Genomic DNA, 24,690 nt, shown 5'->3' on the forward strand with positions numbered 1-24,690 from the left:
TGAATTCTGTGTAGGTGGTTTTTAAGTTTGGCTGTTTTGAATGCTGTAAATTTTTTTTAATTTGACGCCTTTAAGTCTTCTGTAAACCGGAAGTGACATCATCAGCAAACAAGATCAGCGGAATTCTTAATGAGAAAATATACAATATTAAAGTGTATCTAAACCCAAAAACTAAAATCTAATATATTACAGCTTACCAGTCTATAGATATAGAGGCTGCATTTGTTTTATTTTTTCTGGTTTAATAATTTTTATTGCAAATATATCAGAAAACTTACAGTAATACAAAGACTTGTTTTCTTTTTTCAGGCTCCCCCCCCCCTTTATTTTTATTTGGTGATCCTGCCAGTAACACACTTCCTGTCCTAGAGTGAAAATGTAATAGAACACTTCCCATTATCATCAACTCCATAACATAGGGGAAAGTGTTCTGTAGTTCACAGAAAGAATTGGATATCAATGCTTGAGATGACACTGCAGAGTACACAGAGCACAGGACAATACTGTATTTTTGGCAGGATTATTTTTTTTGGTGAGATATACAAAAACGCTTTTTTATGGTATATTTAAAAGACCAAAAGGGAGCAAATAATAGAAGTTCATTGATCGTGTTTGCATACACACACATATATATATATTATACTTTTTTGTGCTGCGGGCCTACATTTCCTCCTTTTTCACCTAAGCAAGAATTACATTGTGCAGATGTGCTGAAGAGTTCTGCTGGGCTTTGGGTCCGGAACCTCTTTTTTTTTAGCACATTTGCATGCACCACTTGACACATGTACCCCACAGGGCCCTACCAGGTCCCTAAGGCGCATGCTGGACAATCAAAAGTGATGACGCTGGTGGAGGGGAATGAAGCCTCAATCAAGGGGAATGAAGTTCCTCTTTAACGTCTACATTTTTAGAAGTTCAGTCAACATTTTCGGACAGAAGTCTTTTAGTATACCTGTGCTCTTGGTGCTTAAAACTGTCACCACCATCAAATAGCAGGCATCTCAAGGTGCCTTTGGGTAGCTTCAGATCTGTACTTCTTAACCTATGCAATCAGTTATGCATATCTTGGAGCTTTCGTTACAGATGTGATCCTTCATCTGCTTCTCCCTCCCCTAATATGAGTTCTGTTGTACAAGGGGCTGCAAAAAGATAATTTCAATTAAAATGCAGGTACATTACAGAATGTTTAATGATTTTTTTGAGTTGATGTCAGCGGTCACTGTTAGCTGCTGTCCTATCCTATTTTGGGGGTTTTTATTTGGGGGGGGGAGTTGGGTATTGTTTTCTCTTTTAGGTTGATAGGCTCTGTATTTTAAGATTAAACTGATATTTTTTTGCTGCTTTTTTTTTTTTTTTTAGAGGTAGTGTTTTGGGGTTCATTGAATTTGCATTTTTTAAATGTTATGTTGATAGGGTCTTTTTTAAGTTGGGGTATTTCAAGCAGAGCATTTACTTGTTACTGACCATCTGTTCTTAGAGCTGCCTTTTGTTCACAGCACATCGCTGCTTTCTTTGAAATAAGAAAAAAGCTGAGTGCTAGAACAGTGTGCACCCAAACCACTTCATAATATATCACTCATATTCACCACACTCTATATTTATTGTAGAGAAATAAAAGTTAGGCATACACCAGTCAGGCCTATTGTCAGGACACTATCCGCCGCAGAGGCTCACGAAGATCTGCCATTCCTGCCTGCATCTTACACGGTCGCAGAGCATTTGGCCAAACCTTACTGAGATTGTTCAATTTAGTTTGTAAATTGCACTGATAATTTTCTTGTTGTTCTAATTACATCACTTTTTTATTTGCTAAACTTTATATGTTAAAACAAACATGGTAGACAATTGCTATTCATATTGTAATTAGTCGGGAAACATTACTCTAAACATACTCACTAAGACAAGCCAAAGAATATTATGATCACATAAATATCATTACAGTTAAACTTTTAAAGTTTTATATAGCAGCAAAACATCAAGGGGGTATCTAAAGCAACCTCCCCTTCTCAAATATCATCCTTACATTGTATGTATGCTCCTTCACTACATTTATTTTCACAAAACCACCCACTTGACTTAAAGGAGTAAAACAATAAGGTTACCATTGCTGAGCTCCTATTCTGAAAATGCAACTTGCTCGATTCTCATGCTGACCTCTGGCTTTAATACCCTGTGCCTTTTACTTAGTATAAGCCTGCAGGACTTCTGACTTTTTCCTGGACTGCAAAATTCCATGTCAGGGATTCAGAAAGTACTTAACCCAAGGGTTTACCGGAGCAACTGGGCAACCTACATTTTCAGAAGGCAGTCAGCAATGGGAGTCCCCATATTTTTTTTAAGAATAGGTTTATTTATGTTCCAGTTCCTAGTACAACAAGTATTGTTCAGTTATTGAAGTCACACTTTGGACAGTCCCGCTGCCCATAATACTTCTTTGATTTATATTTTAATAGACAATATTCAGGCCAGTTACTAGAATATTATAATAATGAAAAAAAATATTACAGTCACAGTATGAAGTGACAATATGTAGTGAAAATGGACATATAGATACAAATAATGATCATGCATGTGTAGGTAGGAGAGTTACCCATAGCTGCTCCTGCAATCAAATATATACAATATGTGCAGAAATATGGGACTAGGAAATTCGAGGAGGGATGTCCCTGGGAAGTTATGCAGGTGACACGGTAGAATTGGAAACTGAGGATACTTCCGTCCGAGATGTCGAAGAAAGTTCTGAGCCATCTTCAACTTTTTTGCCAAGTAATTGATAGATGCAGTTCCGGAACTAAAGGAAGTAACAAAAACAGGTCTTCATTAGATATCACAAAGTTTTTTTTTTTTTGTTAAAATTTGTTTTAAGTTTGTGTATCTATCTCTACACCCTACGGGGAAATGTTCCCCCTGTGACACTAAGGCAAAAAATAGGGCAAGTGTCAACATTAAATTAAGACACAGACTGCAGTAGTAAACATTGTCAGAAGTTCTAATGCTAGCCACACACCAGTCTAAAAATCCTTCAAACGCGTTTTTGAAAACCGAACACACAGTCGTGAGAGCAAACCATATTGCCATCATGTATTGACCGAATTTCGAACGATAAATTGTTCAATGGACATAAATGAGTCCGTTTCTCGTTTTTATGGCTTCTGATTTTATTTTTTTTTTATAAATTCTTTATTTTCACAGAAACTGCATTACAATTCCATGGATCAACAGTTCACAACCATGACATAAGATTCAATATGAAGAGCATTAATCACATGGTTTCCTTTGATTTTTTTTTGAGTCACAACCAGATCTCGATTTGTGCCCATTAACGGGACGAAAAACAAACTGTCCAAATTACAGATTTTCAAACTATTTTTCGTCTAGTGTATGGGCACCATTACTCTCCCTTACTCAACTAAAATTGTGGTGTGTTTTTGTCTATACCCCCATTGGAGAGGTTTTCCTATCACCTCCTGGAGTTTCTGGGAGGGTAGATCCTTTGGGCCACTTTGCTGAGCAACAGAGCAAAGATTCCATGAACAGGCACTGGGTCAGGTAAATATAAGAGGGTTAAAGGCAACTAGACTGTTGCAAAGAATACTCAATCACATGCAAGGAAAAAAAAAAAACAGCCTTTTTGCTTGCACATAATTGGATGATGGAAGTTAGCAGAGCTTCTGCTCATTTGCTAAGCTCTGGAGCAACTGCTCTTGCAAAGTGCAGAGTCAATTTGGCTTTAGTAAATCAGTTTTAAAGTGTGTTGTTTTTAAAGGATATGTTCACCTTATGGAAAATGTTACATATTTAGGGTAGAACATGTAACATGTTCCAGCAGCTGCAGCTGCTCCACCTCCCCCCCCCCTCCCCAGTGACAGCGGGCGGACCCACTCAGCCACGTCATTAATTCACAGGCCTTTCCAGGCTCCAAGTAAAAAAATAATAAATGCACATTTTTTTTACCTGCAAAAAAGATGGGCATTTATTAATTTTTTTAAAAAAGCGAACTTATCCTTTAAGTGACAGAGTCATTTCAAATAGACACTGTCGCTTTGCCTATGGGGGAAAAGTAACAGTGTATCTGTAAAGGGCATCCCCAGACACCCTTATATACTTACTTTATCTGCACTCTTCACATCTCATTGCTCCATCGCAGCTGTAAAGAAAAGTCAGCACTTCCGGGTATGGAGGGGGCATGTGTCCTTTAACCCTGTTTCAGCATCCTTACCTAGCAAGTGGCTGCTAGGCCCAGGCACTGATACAGGAGACATTACCGTTTTCTACAGTTACATTGATTTTCTGCTGTAGAGGATGAATGACTTAGCATATTTTCCTCAATTTTCCCCAATGCACCAACCTGTCTGTTCATGAAGACGTAAATGACGGGGTTGTAAATGGTGGCACTCTTGGCAAAATAGGCAGGTAACGAGGCAGCCAAGGGATGGAAACTGTAGCCCGGGTTGGCGGCAGCAAAGCAGGCAAAAAATGTGTACGGCCCCCAACAAAAGCAGTAAGCCATGATCATGACAACTACCATCCTTGAGACCTCACGTTCAGCCTTCTGGGTGGATTCAGACTCCTTCTGCTGCTGGGCTACCTAGAAGACGGGAAGATTTTTAAAAAACTTACTTGTGGTCCCAATAAAAGCTTGGCAGTGGTGTTTTCAACTGTAAAACACTTTAAAGGCTTTTGGCAGACATTTGTGTTTTGCTGCTGAATTGCACGCATGAAGACTAATTGAAGGATCTGAAAAATGTTCTAAATCAGGCTGTATAGATCAGTGTTGCATTTATTGCTGATTTTTTCCAGGTAACAGGTTGTGTTGTGGTTTAGCAAACAAACCATGTCCTATTCTGCGCGGTTCAAACCTTCCTTATAAATGACTTGACCATGGAACTCATGAAGCTTCAAATATTAGGGTGTCCAAATGTTATGACCGGGTAACAATTATTATCCTCCCTGGCTTCAATATTATATCGCACTAGGACATAACTTTCACACTAGTCACCGTTTCCAACTTTGTCTCTTCAGTCCCTAACAAGCTTCATGTTCTCTTAAGCATATATACTGATGAAATAAACATATTCTAGTGACAGCCAAGTATGCCTTAAATAATAATTAAGATTACTTTTTTTGTGCTATATGGCTCTAATACTAGCTTTGCTCACCTTTCTAATGGCCCACCAAACGTGTATGTAACAAAGGACGATGATTGCCAGAGGAATTATGCAACAAGTGATCATGAGCACCATCATGTAAGACTGAACTCCGGGATCACTGTTACCACTGAACACATCTGGACCACAAGATGTCTTCAAGCCATGGGGCCAGTATCTGTAGAAAAACATTAGAAGATGTGAAATAGGTTGCAGCCCATACTGCGTGAACTCCAGGCTGCAATAACATGTGCACACTACAGATGCAAGATTGTTCTTTTGAAAAGTTTTGTTAATTAAGTCAATGAATGAATGAATGAATGTTTATATCTTCATCTATACTGCATATGAAGTGCTCTACACCAGGGGTTTCTAAACAAAGTACCAGTTTACTGTCCTTCGGACTTTAGGGGGTTCAGACTGTGGCCATTGGGAGTAGAAAAGGTCCTGACTTCAGTGAGAAAAAATAATTCCATATTGTTTGTTTCAGTGGGAGTAATTGTGCCCCATCGTTGGTGTCACTGGGAGGAATTGTGGCCCATCATTGATGTAATTCGGCCCCATTGTTGGTGTCAATGGGAGAAATTGTGCCCAATTGTTGGTTTTATTTTGAGGAATAGTACCCCATCGTTGGCGTAATTGGAAGGAATTGTGTCCCTTCATTGGTGTCAGTGGGGGGATTTGTGTCACATTGTTTGTATCAGTGGATGAAACAGTGCCCCAGGGGCCAGATACATGCAAGCAAAGGGCTGCATCTGGCCCCCGGGCTGCAGTTTGGAGACCTCTGCTCTACACCATACAGACATGGAGGATATGCTGTGCTTATGGTTGTAGTGTGCACCCTTTCAAATATTGTAAACTATCCCCTGGAATAAATAACCTCTACAAATTCCTTCTCGATCACCCCAAATAATCAATTACTGAAAAAAACTCTGTCCACGTTTGGGAATGTCCATCCACAGGGTCAATGAAGGCCGACTCATGATTAGTATGGCCTGAAAGTTAAAAAAAGTATGCAGCAGCACATCTTACGTCACAAAAGCAATGTCAGCATTCCCTAGATCAGCCTTTCTAAACCTGGGTTACCTTGGAACCTTTAACGCATACTGTAAGACGGGTTTAATTGGTTGTCTGCGAGCTGGTCGGTAAGTTAAGCTTGTTATTTTCCTTGGATTTATCCTTGGCCTTGTTTGTACCTTGGAACCCTAGAGTTCCTCCAAAGATTGCTAGGGGTTCTTTGGGCAATGAGCAATTTCCATATCTCAGATAATTAGCCACTAACAACTATGATCTTTTTAGCTATTTGTAGGAGAGAAACGTTCCCAATGACCACAAATGTAAGGAGCATTCTCCCCAGTGGCCATCACACTAATGTACCATGAGCTGTAGATATAGTCATTTTTAGCAGGGATTCCTTGAGACCAGAATGTTATGTGAAGGGTTCCTCCACCTTACAAATTTTGAGAAAGACTTCCCTAGATACTTAGATATAATATGTGCAGATACCATTATCTTGCTATGATAAATGTGAAAGATCTGTAGTAAGGGCTGGTGCCAATTAAGCTACATCAGAGCAACCTCCAAAATTTCTGACATTTGTACTGCATTTGTCAGATATAAGTAAGTCAACACATCTGGGCAAATTGGGGTAGATTTACTAAAACTGGTGCACTCAGAATCTGGTGCAAATCAGCTTCTAACTTCAGCTTGTTCAATTAAGCTTTGGCAATAAAACCTGGAAGCTGATTGGTTTCTATGCAGAGATGTACCAGATTTCACCCTCTCCAGTTTTAGTAAATAAATCCCATTATGTCTGCAACATGAAGACAAGATATGCATCTTTTTAAAGCCCAATTAAACTTTCATCAGACAACTTAAACCCAGTGGTCCATCACTTATCCAAAGACGCGCCACCTGGAAATCTCTACCCCTAACACCAGTCGGCCAAGTTAACTTAATAAAAATGTCAGTATTACCCAAATTTACTTATATATTCAGACAAACCCCGGTCTCTATACCGATATCCTTCTTTAGACGCTTGGACAGTATCATTACCTCATTTATTTGGAATGGGAAGGCTCCTAGAATAGCTAGATCAACTTTACAATTACCAGGTACATTGGGGGGACTAGCATTGCACTGCTTCCTGAAATATTACTGGGCGGCGGTCTTAGTAACGGTAAAATGGTGGCTCTCAGAAGACCCAACCAACCCTGCTTGCACCACTGAAGCAGCATTGATTGGTTCATATGCAGAGCTGGGAAATCTGGTGTACAGAGGCCCTAGGTCCAACCTCCATGTGACTCTCCCCATGAGAATGACCCTTAAGGTGTGGGATACAGTTCAAAAACAGCTCACGGGGCCCAGGGATTGGTCCCCAGCAACCCCCTTGTGGGGCAACCCCAATTTGTCTCACTTTCGTTCCATCCCTGATCCGATCGTGTGGGCTAGATATGAGGTCACGACCCTTGGGGATATAGTATCCCAGGGACAACTAATTTCCTTTTGATGCCTTGAAAAGAGATAAAGACCTCCCGAATCCCATGTTTTTTAGGTTCCTTCAGTTGCGCCATGCTTTCAGGTCCTAATTCCCTGATCCGCTAACTCTAGATGGGTCACCTCTGGAGGTTACACTTAAATATCCAGATAAAGGGAAAACACTGTCCGCACTCTACAATATGTTTGCGTCCCTTGACACATCTAGAGTCTCCCAACTCTGCGAGTTGTGGCGGAGGGATGTTCCGGAGCTGACAGACGAGGACTGGGAGGAGGGAATTCAGCAATTTTTACCCCTTACAATCTCGGCTAGAGATAGGTTCATGCAGTTGAAGTTTCTCCACCGTGCATACTACTCTCCAGTTCGCCTAGCTAGAATCTATCCTGATAGATCAGCGAGATGCGCTAGATGTGGCTCAGATAATGCTGATTTTTTCCATGTGGTCTGGTCCTGCCCTGGAGTGGAGGACTTTTGGAAAAATGTACTTGCCGATATGAATTCCATTGGGAAACTGAAGATCCCCTACAGCCCGATCCCTCTTCTGCGACTTCCTTGAGGGAAAATGGGGGAAAAAGCTGTTTGTCTTCTACACCACATTATATGCTAGGAAAGCAATCTTACTACAGTGGAATCAATCTCAACCACCCACCAGACAGCTCTGGCAGTCATTGGTAAATACAGCATTGCCACTATATAAAATGACATACATGGGAAGAAATTGCCACCAAAAAATTGGGAAGATTTGGGAGGCATGGGTGAAGGCAAAACATCTAACTATTGACTGAGGTGTGTGGGTCAATCCCCACTATACCTGACACAAACCCCCTCCCATCATGTTTCTATGTCTCTTTTGGTGAATATGAGATAGGAGTGTATCTGCCAAGGGTGATCAGGCTGACCACCCACACCTCTACCTTAGATGATACCGTACTGAGTATGCCTGTAATATCTTGTTGAAATCTGACGCAAAACTTATCTTCATGTGTTGATGCTTTTGCTGTTAAATCTCTACATCTATTAAGAATGGTAGGAATACTTTCTAAGATGTCTGTATTGTTGTTCAACCCAATATAGATTGTTTGTTCTGTAAAAACCTAAATAAACTTTTTTGTTAAAAAAAAACTTTCATCAGACAAATACATTCCACCAGGTGTGTTAAAGAAAAAGGTGTTCAAAATTTTACAATTTGTTTTCTTTAGGAAAGAAACACAAAATGAATAGAAAAGCCAGTCCCCTGCTAGCATAATGTAGAGAAGGACCTTTGCTCTCTGTGTGACAGCAGTAATCTTTCTGCAGATGTCAAAACAGCCACAGCTATCTGTTAGATCTACAGTATAGCTCTGCAATCAGCAAAGATCATACTCCCTGCTGATTTGAGAGCTCTAGCTGTTACCAATTAGCATGCTGGACCTCTGCAGAGAGACCACTGCTTCAATGCTGAGAGTAAGGATCCTTCTCTGCAAGTAAAATGTGATTCTTTTGCCTTTTAAAGAAAAAAACTTGTAAAGCTTTGAATGCTTTTTTTGTTTTGATGCACCTGAAATTTATTTAACTGAGTTCGACTTGAAGCAAACAATGGGCTACATTTGTGTGTAGTGTTTATGTCTGAAGATATTACCTGCTCCAGCCGAATATTGGAGGTGCACACCAGCCTGCTGACCAAAGCCAAGAGAATGCTATTCCACCAGCAGCCAGTTTTCCATCAAACTTAATGTTACCAAAGGGTTTGCACACAACGAACCATCTCTCCCAAGCAATTACTGTTAATGACCATAGTCCAGTGATACCTGTAGAAAGATCAATAATTTAGACATGATTCTAGACATATCTACATTATATTGTCAAAAGTATTGTGAAGCCTGCCTTTTCACGCACATGAATTTTAATGGCATCCCAGTCTTAGTCCGTAGGGTTCAACATTGTGTTGGCTCACCCTTTGCAGCTATAACAGCTTCAACTCTTCTGGGAAGGCTGTCCACAAGGTTTAGGAGTTTGTCTATGGGAATGTTTGACCATTCTTCCAGAAGCGCATTTGTGAGGTCAGGCACTGATTTTGGACAAGAAGGCTTGACTCACAGTCTCCGCTCTAATTCATCCCAAAGGTGTTCTATCAGGTTGAGGTCAGGACTCTGTGCAGGCTAGTCAAGTTCTTCCACCCCAAACTCGCTCGGCCATGTCTTTATGGACTTTGCTTTGGTCCAATGAATTTGGTGGAGAGAGGAATTATGCTGTGGGGTTGTTTTTCAGGGGTTGGGCTTGGCTCCTTAGTTCCAGTGAAGGGAACTCTTAAGGTGTCAGCATACCAGGACATTTTGGACAATTTCATGCTCCCAACTTTGTGAGAACAGTTTGGGGATAGACCCGTCCTGTTCCAACATGACTGTTCAGAAAAGCACAAAGCAAGGTCCATAAAGACATGGATGAGCGAGTTTGGGGTGAAGGAACTTGACTGGAATGCACAGAGTCCATTCAGGCCCAAAAGACTTACACAAGCCTGTCATACAGAAAAGAATAGTGGATGACAAAGCTAACAGTTAAAGCATATCTGTACTTCTGATCAAATCCCCACTCCCCTAAATTTAGACTCTCCAGTAGAATACGTACCTTCCTCCAAAAATCCTCACTTTGCAGTCTTGCCCAGCGCTGCAAGGAAAATGACCTTGCTGGGTCCCCTTCCTACTGCGCACATGCACCACAGATCTGTTCATTCCCATGGCAGCCTTCAGCCAAGTATGGCTCATGCACAGGAATAATTAGCACAATACAAAGAGGACCCAGCCAGGGTACTCTCCTTGCAAATGATGTTCAATGCTGGGCATGACTGCACGGTGAAGTTTGCTGGAACAAGGAGAGTGTTCTACCAGGCAGAATGCACTCTGTGGGGTTGGGGGATAACTTAAGGCACAACTGTACCAAAAGTTTAGTTATTCTTTAAGGAATGCAGTGGTGTCCTCTCTACATCCCCAGCCTGCTGACTGGACAGTATAAGAGTAGCTGTTAACTCTTGTCAGCATCTTCCCTGTCAACGCATTTGACTGGGTTATGACATATGATCATTTCAGATACAATGCATAGAGAGCCTTCATCTGTAAGCCCTGTAACTTAAAGTGGGATTTATTTAAAAATTAAAAGTCAGCAGCTACAAACACTGTACCTGCTGACTTTAAATAAGTACTTACCTGTCCTGGGTGCCCACGATGTCGGCCGCCCGAGGCCGACCCGTCCCTCGGCTCTCAGGTCCCGGCACCGCCATCCTAGGTAAGGGAAACAGGCAGTGGAGCCTTGCGGCTTCACTGCCAGTTTCCTACTGGGCACGGGCGAGTGGCGCGGCGCTCTGTGAATGGCTCCGTGGTGTTCTGGGAACACACACAGTTCCCAGAAGACAACGGGGCCGCTCACCGAGGAGCAGAAGACACCGCGGAAAAGGAAGAGGCAGATTAGGAAGACTGCCTAGCAACAAGGGTTTAGGTAAGTTTAAAAACATTTTTTTTTTTAAGTTTTTTTTTTTTTTATTTTTTTTAGGATTTTTGGTGTAATTTTTTTTTTCAGGGTGGCCCTCCACTTTAAAGCAAACCTTCAGTCATTTTTTCATATTTTTTCATCTTTCCATCTAATAAATCTTCTTGTTTTTTTTTTTACTTTGGATAGTAAAACATTTTTTTTCTGCCAGTAAATACCTTATACAGCCCACTTCCTGTTTTGTTGTCTGGTCATTAGTCTAAGTATTTGACATCATGCACAGCCCCCTCTCTCACTCTCCTGAGAGTTTGCCAGGAAGAAAGGAGGAATGAGTCATAAGAGGGCCATTGAGAGCTGCAGAGCTGGAGGTGTGCAGGGTGTGGAGGTGTGTAAATCCAGGAAGTGAACAGGCAGCAGCTTCAGCTGCCCACAGTTAAAATGGTTGCAGCCAGACTCAGTGGAGGGAGATTTCTGCAGCATATTTGGCAAGTACAGAATCACAGTATATATAAAATAATATGCAAAGTGGTTGGAGGGAAGCTTGAGAATGGCAAAGATGTTTTTATTACAAATTATGTGAGCAGACTGCAGCTCCTCTTTAAACTGCTGACAATCAGGTAAGTTTTCTGGAAATTTGCAAACACTGCATATACAAAAAAATGAACAAAACTACTAACAGCTCATCACTTTACCAAGAACTGCACAACCTTTCATTGTAATACTCCTTGAAGACTTACCACACACTGAAACAGTGTACCCTTCAATCACACATAGGGGATGGCCAAGGACAAAGTAACCAAAAATTTGGTTGATGACACTAATGCTGCTGGCAATGAGAGTCTCCCCAAGATCAGCAATAGCCAAGTTCATCAAGATCCAGTTCAGAGGGTGTCGAAGCTTTTTAAACTTAAATGTAGCTACTAAGACAATTCCATTGGTTAAAACAGATGCTATAACTACAAATATCATCCAGAGTGTGGTGACATTGTAGGCCCATCTAGGTGCAATGTGATAATTTGGACCTTCAAAGGGACCTGCAAATGATAAAGAAAATAGTTAGACTGGATAGACATTACAACCTCAACTCCCACTATTTTATGATGTAATATAAGAGAAAATGTATTGTTTGCAATTTTTTAGATATACATGTATATGTGAATGCAAATAGCCTTATCAAACAAGTTTATATTCTAAAAAAAAACTTTGTACACACACACTTTAAAATAATCACATTCTGTTGCTTTTTGCAGCCTGAAATAAAGACAGACACCGTTTTTGTTTTATCTAACTGTATTTACTTAATTAACATCCAAGTAAAATATATAACACCAACATATCAGAAAAAATAAAACAAATTCAAAAAGAGAATCACTGAGTTGGAAAAAGGATCACCCCTCTCTTAAAAATGACTTGTAAACTCAATCAGGTGTAACTAATTACCTTCTCTATGGCACACAAACTTGACTGGCCAGAGAGGCTACTAAGAGGCCTACAGCAACTCTGAAGCAGTTGCAGGAATTTATGACAAAGAGTGGTCATTGTGTGCATGTGACAACAATATCACAAATTCTCCACAGATGTGGCTTGAATGGGAGGGTGCAAGAATAAAGCCACTCCTCAAGAAAGGCCACATGCAATCATGACTGAGCTTTGCCAAAACGCACCTCAAAGATTCTGAGGCCACCTAGTAAAGGGGGTATGATCAGATGCGACTAAAATTTAATTATTTGGCCTCAACACCAAATGATATGTCTGGCAAAAATCCAATAAAGCTCACCATCCAAATAACACCATCCAAATAACACCATTCCTACAGTAAAGTATGGAGGTGGTAATATCCTGTTATGGGGGCGTTTCTCTGCAGCAGGGACTGGAACACTTGTCAGGATAGAAGGAAAAATGGATGGGGCAAAATGGTTTACCTTCCAATATGACAATGACCCAATGCGCACATCAAAAATGACCACACAGTGGTTGCAGGAGAAAAGGGTGAATGTCCTTGCATGGCTTAGTCAGAGCCCAGACTTAAACCCCATTAAAAATATGTGGAATGACATAGTTACATAGTAGGTGAGGTTGAAAAAAGACACAAATCCATCAAGTCCAACCTATGTGTGTGATTATGTGTCAGTATTACATTGTATATCCCTGTATGTTGCAGTCGTTCAGGCGCTTATCTAATAGTTTTTTGAAACTATCGATGCTCCCCACTGAGACCACCGCCTGTGGAAGGGAATTCCACATCCTTGCCGCTTTTACAGTAAAGAACCCTCTAAATAGTTTAAGGTTAAACCTCTTTTCTTCTAATTTTAATGAGTGGCCACAAGTCTTGTTAAACTCCCTTCTGTGAAAAAGTTTTATCCCTATTGTGGGGTCACCAGTATGGTATTTGTATATTGAAATCATATCCCCTCTCAAGTGTCTCTTCTCCAGAGAGAATAAGTTCAGTGCTCGCAACCTTTCCTCATAACTAATATCCTCCAGATCCTTTATTAGCTTTGTTGCCCTTCTTTGTACTCGCTCCATTTCCAGTACATCCTTCCTGAGGACTGGAGCCCAGAACTGGACAGCATAATCCAGGTACGGCCCGACCAGAGTCTTGTAGAGCGGGAGAATTATCGTTTTATCTCTGAAATGAATCCCTTTTTAATGCATGTCAATATTCTGTTTGCTTTGTTAGCAGCAGCTTGGCATTGCATGCCTTTGCTGAGCCTATCATCTACTAGGACCCCCAGGCCCTTTTCCATCCTAGATTCCCCCAGAGGTTCTCCCCCCAGTGTATAGATTGCATTCATATTTTTGCCACCCAAATGATTATTTTACATTTTTCTACATTGAACCTCATTTGCCATGTAGTTGCCCACCCCAGATCTTTTTGCAAGGTTTCCACATCCTGCAGAGAGGTTATTGCCCTGCTTAGCTTATACAGAGATTGAACTGTTTACCCCATCCTCCAGGTCGTTTATGAACAAATTAAACAGGATTGGTCCCAGCACAGAACCCAGGGGGGCCCCACTACCCACCCCTGACCATTCCGAGTACTCCCCATATATCACCACCCTCTGAACTCGCCCTTGTAGCCAGTTTTCAATCCATGTACTCACCCAATGGTCCATGCCAACAGACCTTCTTTTGTACAGTAAATGTTTATGGGGAACTGTGCCAAATGCTTTTGCAAAATCCAGATACACCACGTCTACGGGCCTTCCTTTATCTAGATGGCAACTCACCTCCTCATAGAAGTTTAATAGATTGGTTTGGCGAGAACGATTCTTCATGAATCCATGCTGATTACTGCTAATGATACCGTTCTCATTACTAAAATCTTGTATATAGTCCCTTATCATCCCCTCCAAGAGTTTACATACTATTGATGTTAGGCTAACTGGTCTGTAATTCAAAGACTGCAGTCTACAAACGGTCACCATCAAATCTAAATGAACTTGAGCAGTTCTGCATAGAAGAGTAGGCAAATATTGCAAAGTCTAGATGTGGAAACTTAGTAGAGACAAATCCCAACAGACTAAAGGCTGTAATTAAAGCAAAAAGTGGTTTCACAAAATACTAACACAAGGGGGGTGATCCTTTTTCCAACACAGTGATTCAGTTTTTGAATTTTTTTTATTTTTTTCTGACCTGTTGGTGTTATATCTTTCACTTGAATGTTATAAGTAATATGTACAAGACTGCCTGGTTATAGTGGAAGAAGAGGACCTAAAGCATGATAAAACAATTTGAGCATATGATACTTACAACCTTCCCAAATACAGTAACAGCCACTATGGAGAGCATTTTCAATTTTGTATATGAGATATAATAGGCAGAAAGGCAAAGAGCAGGATAGCAAGTAAGTAAAATTTGAAAATCACATTAAACATTGCTTTTAGACAAAAGCATTGGCTTATCGGTTAGTACCTCTGCCTGGCAGCATTAGCGTTGTCGGTTTGAATACGACATTACCTACCTAAAGTTTGCATGGGTTTCATCCCACACTCAATGAAAAGAGATATCCAATGCTAGGTCCACCCTATTGCAGTAACTACATAAAATTGTAGAACGGCCTGGGCCTATTGGTTAGAGTTATGGTGCATTATTTAAAAAAAAAAAATTCCACCCAAAATGAATGCACTGGATATACTGGAGAAAAATGTGAATTCTGTGTAATAGTATACTTTTTAGCATTTCTCTGTGGATTTGCTGCCGTAAAATGTCCCAAACTGTTTTTTTTTCCTGGTCTCTGAATTGCCTGCACTGGTTGCTGAGTGCCAAAAGATTTCCTGCTGAATTGGGCTGAACACACACTGAAACAGATGGCAGCATTAACATAAGCAGAAAGTGCAGGAGGTCATCAGAGGAGAGACAGATCGTGAAGAATTAGAGACTTATCTAATAAAGAAAAGTATAATGAACTAGGTAGCGCACTAGGTAACCAATCAGAATTTATCTTTCCTTCGTCTAACTGCTCTTCGGTGATGAAAAGTGACAAATGACTTTTGGATATGGATAAATGCAGTGTGTGCATTATTTTTTTTTTTTTTTCATTTGTTTTGTAATGGGATCAGTCTGACTGATATTTCTGTTTTTGCTGAATGTTGAATAGTTAAAACCAACTTAAATCTGAAGATTAAAGCACCATGCCAAAGTATTAGAGTACAAAATGTAGTTTGGAGGAACTCGGCAATGTAGCTGGTAGCTTAAACCAGCTGCTGAATGTCACCAAGTTCTTCCAATACAGAGTTTAAATTACAGTTTGAGTCCATACTAGCTGATTCTATATCTTTTTAAGCCCTGATGAAGGGTGTGATGGGTGCCCACCAAAATGCATTATTTATTGCGCTTATTGAAATGAAAACCCTAATACTTTGGTGTGGCATTTTGATCTTTAGATTCGTGTATTACGTATTACTTTCACATCCCAAGGTTTCTTTGGCAGTTCCAACGCTGACGGAAGCAGCCCACATGCAACCATGGACCATTGGGATACCATCAGTATAGTTTCAATTAATCCAAAGTATAAAAGCATTATGTACTTAAGGTTCTAGCACCAACCATCTACTATTTCAAGTTAAAACCAACTGGCAGTACTTTCATCTCTCTAGTACTTCATTAGTGAGATCTGTGCACTGAGTTCCTGGGTTATTACATTTGCTCTGGCCACTATGAGGGGTCCCCACTTTCTTTAAATGATTTTTATTTTACATTATGAAGAATGCAACTGGGGAGCCAGAATTCACAAAGGTGAACAGGGACACTGAAAGCTGACGATCCTCAGGATCTCATCAGGATACACATGTCAGTTCCCCTTCATTGGGGTTTATTTGCTTATCACCTGCTTTCATTACTGTGCATGGTTTTGCGTGCACACTGTATGTACTTTTGTACTAACTGTTTTTAACCATGTCTGTTCTTTAATAAATTGTACTTTTTTTTTAAACGGGCTTAATCCTTGGGTACCCAGATAGTCCTTGACTTTTTAGTGCTGAGGAGCATGTTTGGAGCAGCCCCAGGCACTTCCCTCTCTTTCCAATATCCAATAACTAAGGATGATGGTACCTACCCCTTATCCCCGGATTACGCTCAGTGAGGCTCCATTTACTAACAAGAATATTCTGCTCAACAGGACGTTCATGCTCATGTGATTGGAGAGAAAAAATATGACCAGCATGGGTACTGGAACATACCTAGCAATTAAACTGCATGTTAGCGGTTCACCCAAACACTCCATATTCCCCTTTAGAATATCTGTCTAAACTTTCCCAAACAGACCCATATTCCTTAGAAAATATATAAACTAAAGTGAGCATCTGAAGGGTATTCAGAGCTGGTTTAGGCAAACCTCAATGTTACCTGCAGATTCTAAACATTCAGTACTTTTCCGATCCAGCTTGTAAGTGTGGAAAGGTGTGCTTCATACTTCCAGAGAAGACTGCTAAAGTGGTATTATTAGCCATTACTTCCCTAATATGGAAGCGAAAGACAAGGTCACTGGCTCTTCACCAGTAGCATGTAAGGTGTGCCAAAATGGACTCTCAAGTCATGTGATATTGAGGGGTCACTTTTACACACACCTTAAATGCTATCTCAGCTTGACAAAATCAGAGCCTTCACAAATTGATTAAAAAGTTTCTTTGGTGCATGCAGGAAAGTATAAGCAGGCACTCCTCCATGTTTATTCAAAAACATGCTTACTTTCCTTATCTTGTACTCATTTCTATTTGTGAAATGTTGAAGGCTGGTAATTCACAATTCCTAGCACCTAAACTGCACTGCATTCTGTACTTCAGGGAGTATTTCTATTTAAAGTCAATTCAACAAATGTTTTACAAAGGAAAAGCTGGTAGTTCTGTTCATACACTCATGTTATTCACTCAACCCCTATCACATTGCAAAGGCGACACATAAGCCTCGTACACACGATGAGATTATCGGATGAATTATCGTCTGTTTTTTTTTTTTCTTTTTTTGCATGCTAGTGTCTATATCAAAAATGAAGAGGTTACTAAAGTTACAAAAATTCTCGTACGACACAATAAAAATTTGGAGTGATGTATTGTATTTGTATGGTATTTTCGGACAAAAACTGTACCGATAAAATGAAAATCGCATGATCTGGTATCGAACGAGGAAAATGTTCGTGTTTGTCCCTTCAGATAATTTCAGGCAAAAGCTATGTACTAACGAACGCTTCGAAAGCAGTATTTTTCGTATGATTTTCTGATCGGGTGTGCTAGGCTTTATTCCTGGTTAAGCTTTATAACTTCTTTAAAACAGGGATACATACAAATGTAAAGGGTTATTGAAAATGATTTTACCCATGAAATGGGAACTTGAGAAAAGCAAACTATACATTAGGCTTTTATAAACAGATATATAGCTTGGTGAAGCTGGGAATAACTTCCCCTTTCCCAAGTCATTTTCTACAACTTTTGGATTGTCATATCTAGCCTAATTTATATAGACTAGGAAAAGTTGAGTTCTCTAATAAAAGATCAGAAAAAGAGCATAGGGTATACAATGTACATCAATATCTCAGAAAGAAGATTAGAAATCAAGAGTTAATGAAAGATATAGAGGGCATTTACTTGCATTAAATCAGCTGCCTTACTACTTAAGTAGGCAGCCAACTATCTGATCAATATACAAATGCCCAAGGTAGACCTTTTCAAAGGACCTGGTAGCACTTAATGAAGAAAAAAAGGGCACAGAGACCAGTTCGTTGGGTCCCTAAAAGGGATGACAGGGCAAGAATAGAACATGTGGTTCTTCCTACAATCTCTGAGTGAAAAGAATATAACACAAAAAGCATTTGCTCGCCATTAAAATTTAGGCTGCTTAACCCATCCACAGTTTTTATCACCTTATTCAGGAGTTCCCCTGATCACAGCCGTCTAGCTGCTTTATAAGTAGTTGCATTATGTTATTGTCTTTTAACGTTCGCATCAACATTTGTAATATCCAGGTTATACTCAGTAAGTAATACATCTTCAAAATGAAAAACTGTAGTGGGTTTAAGGATGTAACACTAATAACTTAATACTCTAAAGTAACCTAACGAGAGTCATTTTCACAGATACACATATACATTTCCCCATAGACATTAGAGAAAGTTTTTAGGACAAAAATGATTTGTATCAGATATTATAAACTGACTGATATCTGCCAAACAGTCAGTTGGTAAAGCTATTTTTTATTGGTTGTTTGTCTTGGAGTGTTGCATGTTCATGTGAATGCTGGTCAATGATAAAAGATATTTTTTGAGACCTATGCCTTGGCAAACATTTTAAGAAGGGTATTTTAAAATGATGAAGCATTATTGGACGTTACATATCGTCAGATGTTGGTGTATTTGAATATGCATAAGCTGACATTAATGGCAGATATTGTTTTCTGGTATGTTCATTCAGGCATCAGCTAAACAGTTTTCCGAATGAATAGTTGTCCGGTAGACAACCGATCTTTCTCTAATGTCTAATGGCTACCTTTAGTTTTCTCCTGCCCCCCCATTCCCCCCACCCCCATTACTCACCCCGCGTATTGTTGCTGTTTGTATATGTGAAAACACTACTTCTTGTGGTTTCTTCCTCATCATGTTTTCTTCGAGCAGCAAATACAGCTTCATTCCATGTTGCAGCCATAACCTGTATATCCCTTTTGCCACCAAACTGACACCTCTGGTATAAAATACCCCTGATTCCTTCCCACCACCTCTCCCTTTCTCCCACAAAATCTCTCTTTCTTGCTTTATACTCCTGGCTGTCACTTGGATGGGTAATTTGTTGACCTCTCTCTAGTTATATACTGAGCTGAGATGGATTAGCCTAGACACCCACAGCCCAGCTCAAACCACCTTAAACTTTTTATCTCTTAATTGGAGCAGGAGTTTTAACTTCACCCCTCCTCTCCACAGTCAATCTTTCTTGCTGCTTGCTGTGGTTTTACGTCACTTGATCAGGTTAAGGTTGACTTTTCTGGACACTTTGGGTGACAGGATAAGAGCTTGCTTAAATGAAAGACAAAGGAGGAGGGGAAAGGCTTGGGCTTTCTTAGCCACCAAATCTAATCTCATCTTCTCCATGTCAGTCAATTTGCTAATACCCTTCACTTTGTGAAATTGGGGTCACTGTGTTAATTAGAGGAAGTGAAAATTGTGTATAAAATAAAGATCACTGTATTGTGAATTGATGTTGAGCTCTACACTCTCGTCTCTTTAGGCTGTACCCTCTCCACAGAACATGTGCACATTATTGTAATTTGGCCAATAAACAATCAGGACATCATCTCCATTCAGAGAAAGTTTGGGAGGTACTATTATCTCTCCTACCATCTGTTACCAGAATCTCTCTTCTAGCAATTTATATACCATGCACTCTGATGGAGAACATATAGACAGAGGATTATCATTTGATGTTTTACTTAATAACTTGCACTGGTTAGAGTTCATACTGATCCTTCAGAAATTTTGTTAAAACCGAAAAAGATTTCCAGTAAGAGGAGGTTAGACTATAGATTTATCTCGGTCAGTGAGGCTGGTTTGCTTGAGTTGGGATTATGGCTTTAAGATGAGCAGATGTAATGTGTAGCCTAGTTGGGTGGCCTACATACACCAAAAATAGGCCTTTGTCTAAATCTCTGTATCTCTGTTGGATCAACTTTGAAGACTGGAGGAATTCAGGATATTGTACTAGATATTTATAGGAATGTTCTAAGGGAACCTTGAGCAATGAGAGATGATATGAGACTTTTACAAGGTCAAACACTTATCCCAATATAGTTTAATGTTCTCATGCATTAGCTCCATCAAAATGTTTAACATTACTGATTTTGCCAATTACAAGAAGACACATACGGCTAAAGCCACTAGCAGCAATCATGGTGCTCTGCTGGCCGGGAAGGGAACACAATAGTGCTGTGGGAGGCATTCCCTCATCAACACTGTGTTGATGTGGGAATCAAGCGATTTTGCTTTCCTTCCACGGACGGTGGAAGGAAAGTAAATCAAATCACTGATGGGCTGCCTAACTATACAATAAAAATAATTCCTGGAGTTCAGCTTTAAAGACATAAAATATGTTCCTAGTTAAGCCTTTGTTAACTCTTAGTTACCCCTAATCAGTGCTAATAAACTCCTCCATTCTCCAACTCTTGCTGTTATTTTTTTTTTTTATACTCTCCACATTGCCAAGCAATGCCATGGCAGGATCTAAACTGAGAGACCAATCACCAAAAGACCTTAGGGCATCCAATACGTTCTCCCGGAAGAGACGTATTAGAGGGCATGACCATACCATGTGAAAGAATGTGTCCGGGGAGGAGCTACATCTGGGACAAATTGCACTCACCTCAGGGTATATACTGGCCAGTATCACGGGGGTATAGTATGCCCAGTGTAGGAATTTAAATTGGATGAAGCAATCCTTTGCTGAGATCAGCCTAGTAACATAGTCAGTCACCGTTTCCTTCCACCCCTCCTCAGTCAAGTTCGGGATGTCAGTCTTCCATTTAAACTTTGGTCAGAGATGTCATGTGTGCGAGGGAGAGGTAAAAGTAGAGGGAGGAGAGGGGCTTATTCAGGATTTTAGAGATGAGCAGTCGTTCCACAGAGTCATTCTGGAGGTTTAGGGGGTCGGGGAACTGGGCCTGTGTTGCATGTCTGAGTTGGTAATACCTAAATGTCATAGAGGAGGGAACAATATATTTAGCCCTTAGTGTCTCGAAGAAGGAGAAGGATCCGTCCGTATAGATGTGTTTAATGGTGATTACCCCCTTGGATGCCCATAACTGGGGGTATGGCAGCTTATACAGGTGTGGCAGCATGGGGTTGCCCCATAAGGGTGTATGGGGAGAAATTGTGGAAGTGGTTTTATAAATTGCCCCCGCCCTCTGCCATACCTTTGTCGTATTTATTGTATTTATCGTATGTATTGTCGTGCGTATCGGAGTCGTCGTCTGGGGGTGGGCCCTAGGCCCTCTGTAGGCCAAATTGCTCCGGGCCGCATAGGAGCCCAGAACAGGCACCTCAAGGGACACCGCCGGGTTCTGCCTGGGCTGGTCAAACTACCATCGGACCGTCACCAGGACTGCTGCCCAGTAATAGAGTTGGAAGTGGGGCATCGCCAAGCCCCCCTGTGAAAGGGGGAATTGGAGCGTCCGCCTCGCCAATCTCGGGGTTTTCCCCGCCCAGACAAAAGTGGAGATAATAGTATCCATCTTTTGAAAAAAGGATTTAGGGATAGGGGATGGGGTGTTCCTGAAGAAGTACAAAAACTTGGGGAGATACACCATCTTTAACAAATTTACCCTACCCGATGGAGACAGGGGCAGGGTTTTGCAAAGCTGACATTTCCTGCCAAACTGGGCCAGAAGGGGAGAAAGGTTGTCAGCTATGTATGCCTGCAGGGACCTTCAGAAAGTTACTCCCAGATACCTAAATTCTTCCACTCATTCCACTCTTCCACTAACCCTAATCTGTAAGCCCCTCACCCTGTGGTCCTGATGTATTAAGATCGCCACAGGCTCTATCGCCAGGGCAATAAGCCCCGGAGAAAGAAGGCATCCCTGCCTGGTACCGCTATGTAGACTGAAGGGGGCTGACAATAGGCCATTAACCCTTGACTTGAGCAGTCGGATCCCTGTAGAGGAGTTGAATCCAGGAAATGAACCTAGGCCCAAATCCATAACATTCCAGCATGTTCCAGAGGAAAAGCCATTCGACAGAGTCGAATGCCTTTTTGGTATCCAGGGCGGCCACTATTCCTGTGTCACCCTCTCTGGCCAGATCAACGTGGGTAAACAGCCTGCCGATATTGATATCCGTTCCTCTGCCCGGCATAAAACCGGACTGATCTGGATGGACCAAAGCCGTGATCACCCCGTTCAATCGAGTCGCTAATATTTTTGTTAGCAGCTTGGCATCCACGTCGATCAGGGAGATCGGGCGATAGGATTTGCAGAGTTCGGGGTCTTTCCCCGGTTTGGGAATAACTACTATCACTGCCTCTGACATGGAGGCTGACAAGGATCCATCTCTTAGAGAGGATAGAAGCATGGAATGGAATTTGGGTGCCAGTTCTTCGGTGTACATTCTATAAAATTCAGTGGAAAACCCGTCGGGGCCCAGTGTTTTCCCCGCCTGGAGCGAGGAAATGGCATGTTGAACCTCTTGGAGGGTGAAAGGGGATTCAAGTTGGTCTCTATAGGTGTCAGTCAGAACTGGGAAGTCAACGTCTGAGAGATATGTGTGGAGCTCTTCCATAAAGTAATCTACCCGGGTGGAATAAAGTTCTGAGTAGTAGGAGGCAAAACTGTCATTGATTGTTTTAGAGAAGGTCTGTCTGATTCCGTCCTTGTCAATCAGTGAGGGGACACTCATGGAGGCCGACTGTTCACGCACCAGCCAGGCCAGCAGCCTACCCCCCGCTCGCCCTCTTCAAAGATCCTCTGGGATTGTTGGAGTAGTTTCTCTTTGGTCAGGGAGGTGCGGATCAACAGGACCTCTCTGGTGCTTTCCTGAAGCTTAGTATGAAGCTCCAGGTCTCTGGTCTGTGCAAAATTGGCACACCAGGGCTGCGGCCCGGTCCTTGGCTCTAACCAGATCGGCCTGCAGTTCCCTGCGGACCCCTCCAATGAGCATTTGGTAGTGGCCTCTGGAGGAGGCCTTAAAGGCATCCCATACCACCGCCTCTGGAGCTGACCCCGGGTTGAGTGCCCAGTATGTATTCATCTGTTGGTGAAACCCGGAGTCCACCCCAGGATCAGAGATCCAGAACCTTGATAGTCTCCATAGTTTATCCATAGGGGATCCCTCTAAAGATAACTGGAGGAGGAGTGGTGCGTGGTCAGAGATTCCCCTCCGGAGGATGGAAATCTGCTGGACCCTGGGTAAGAGGGGGCTCCCCGCATACATCAAATCTATGCACGAGAGAGTCCTGTGGGTGGCAGAGTGGCATGTAAAGGACCTGTCGAGGGAGTATCTCCACCTCCACAGGTCCGTCAGTCCGTATGTCTTCGCCCAAGCGGACAGATCTGAAGTGGACCCCCCACAGAGGTGAAGCAATCCAGCCCAGGTTTCGTGGCATATTAAAGTCCCCCATGAGTATCACATTATCTGTTGCATACTTGGCGATGAGAGAGCTTAGCCTGTGGAGCAGTTTAGTCGAGGCAGGGAGAGGTATGTACAAACCCACCAGCAGTACCTCTAAACACTCTATCATTGCATGCATTATTATGTATCGTCCATCTGGGTCGAGCGTCAGCTCCAAGAGCCTGAATTGCAGGGTTTTGCACACAAGGATGCTGACCCCCCTGACAAAGTTAGAGTATGTTGAATGGTATTGATGGCCCACCCAGGGTTTTTTAAGACTAAGGGTCTTTCTCCCAACCAAGTGGGTTTCTTGAAGAACACAAATATGAGGGTTGTATGACCACAGAAATTGGAACACCAGCAACCGCTTCACAGGGGAATTAAGGCCCCTGGTGTTCCAAGAGATTATTGTTAGCGATGCCATTCAGCCTTCCTGTACAGTGTAGCAGAGTACTCGGGAATCAAACTCAACCCAGATGGAGCGAAATTAAACAATCGTTTGACATAGTGAGAGTTGCCCTTAAAGGGTGGTAGTAAATTGAGCCCAAATTACTGTGTCAGGTATACATAAGCATAACAACCATTAAAACAATAACTGAAACAAAACAACCCCCCCACCCTGCCAGTCCCCCCAAAACAGTGGGCGGCATTTCTTCCCTAGAAGAGCACGGCAAAACGCCATGCTTTGGAGGTAACGTGTGCGAGAGGCATACAGTACATATTAGTGTACAAAATAATTCTGCGCTGCCTCAAACATGGAAAAGCAGCTAACACAGCAATAAGTGTATGCAAAGAAATAAAACAAAAAAGTGTAGCGCTATGCAAGTAAGTCACATGTATGAACATATGAAAATAGGTAAAAGTGTACCCAATAAATATACACTGACAGAAAAAATAAAATAAAAAATTATGTGAATAATAGTAAATTAAATAAAAAGTTCCAAATATGGATAGAATCAAAAGTCCCAAAAAAACTTGTAAATGTGTAGATCTTGATAGAAGTAAGC

General features: G+C 41.4%; 1 protein-coding gene across 1 annotated transcript; it reads right to left on the reverse strand.

The window, feature by feature from the left end:
* Nucleotides 1–288: 288 nt before the first annotated feature.
* LOC141108542 (red-sensitive opsin) lies at nt 289–19,382 on the reverse strand. The gene is made up of 6 exons (XM_073600243.1): nt 19,130–19,382; nt 11,841–12,137; nt 9,263–9,431; nt 5,160–5,325; nt 4,349–4,588; nt 289–2,791 (listed from the first exon to the last, which is right to left on the reverse strand). Exons 1-6 carry the CDS (start codon nt 19,236–19,238, stop codon nt 2,675–2,677), a joined length of 1,098 nt encoding a protein of 365 aa, XP_073456344.1. The 5' UTR covers nt 19,239–19,382; the 3' UTR covers nt 289–2,674.
* Between the last annotated feature and the right edge of the window lie 5,308 nt (nt 19,383–24,690).

This window comes from Aquarana catesbeiana, linkage group LG09 (assembly GCF_042186555.1).
Source record: "Aquarana catesbeiana isolate 2022-GZ linkage group LG09, ASM4218655v1, whole genome shotgun sequence".
Taxonomy (NCBI): Eukaryota; Metazoa; Chordata; class Amphibia; order Anura; family Ranidae; genus Aquarana; species Aquarana catesbeiana.

What these genes read in the sequence shown, in the direction of transcription:
- LOC141108542 (XM_073600243.1), bottom strand. Translation starts at nt 19,238, where the DNA reads ATGGCTGCAACATGGAATGAAGCTGTATTTGCTGCTCGAAGAAAACAT. An exon ending in AAACAGCAACAATACGCGGG is followed by an intron (nt 12,138 to 19,129) that starts GTGAGTAATGGG and finishes TATCATTTGCAG; the next exon opens with GTCCCTTTGAAGGTCCAAAT. An exon ending in TTTGGTGGGCCATTAGAAAG is followed by an intron (nt 4,589 to 5,159) that starts GTGAGCAAAGCT and finishes CCCGTCTTCTAG; the next exon opens with GTAGCCCAGCAGCAGAAGGA.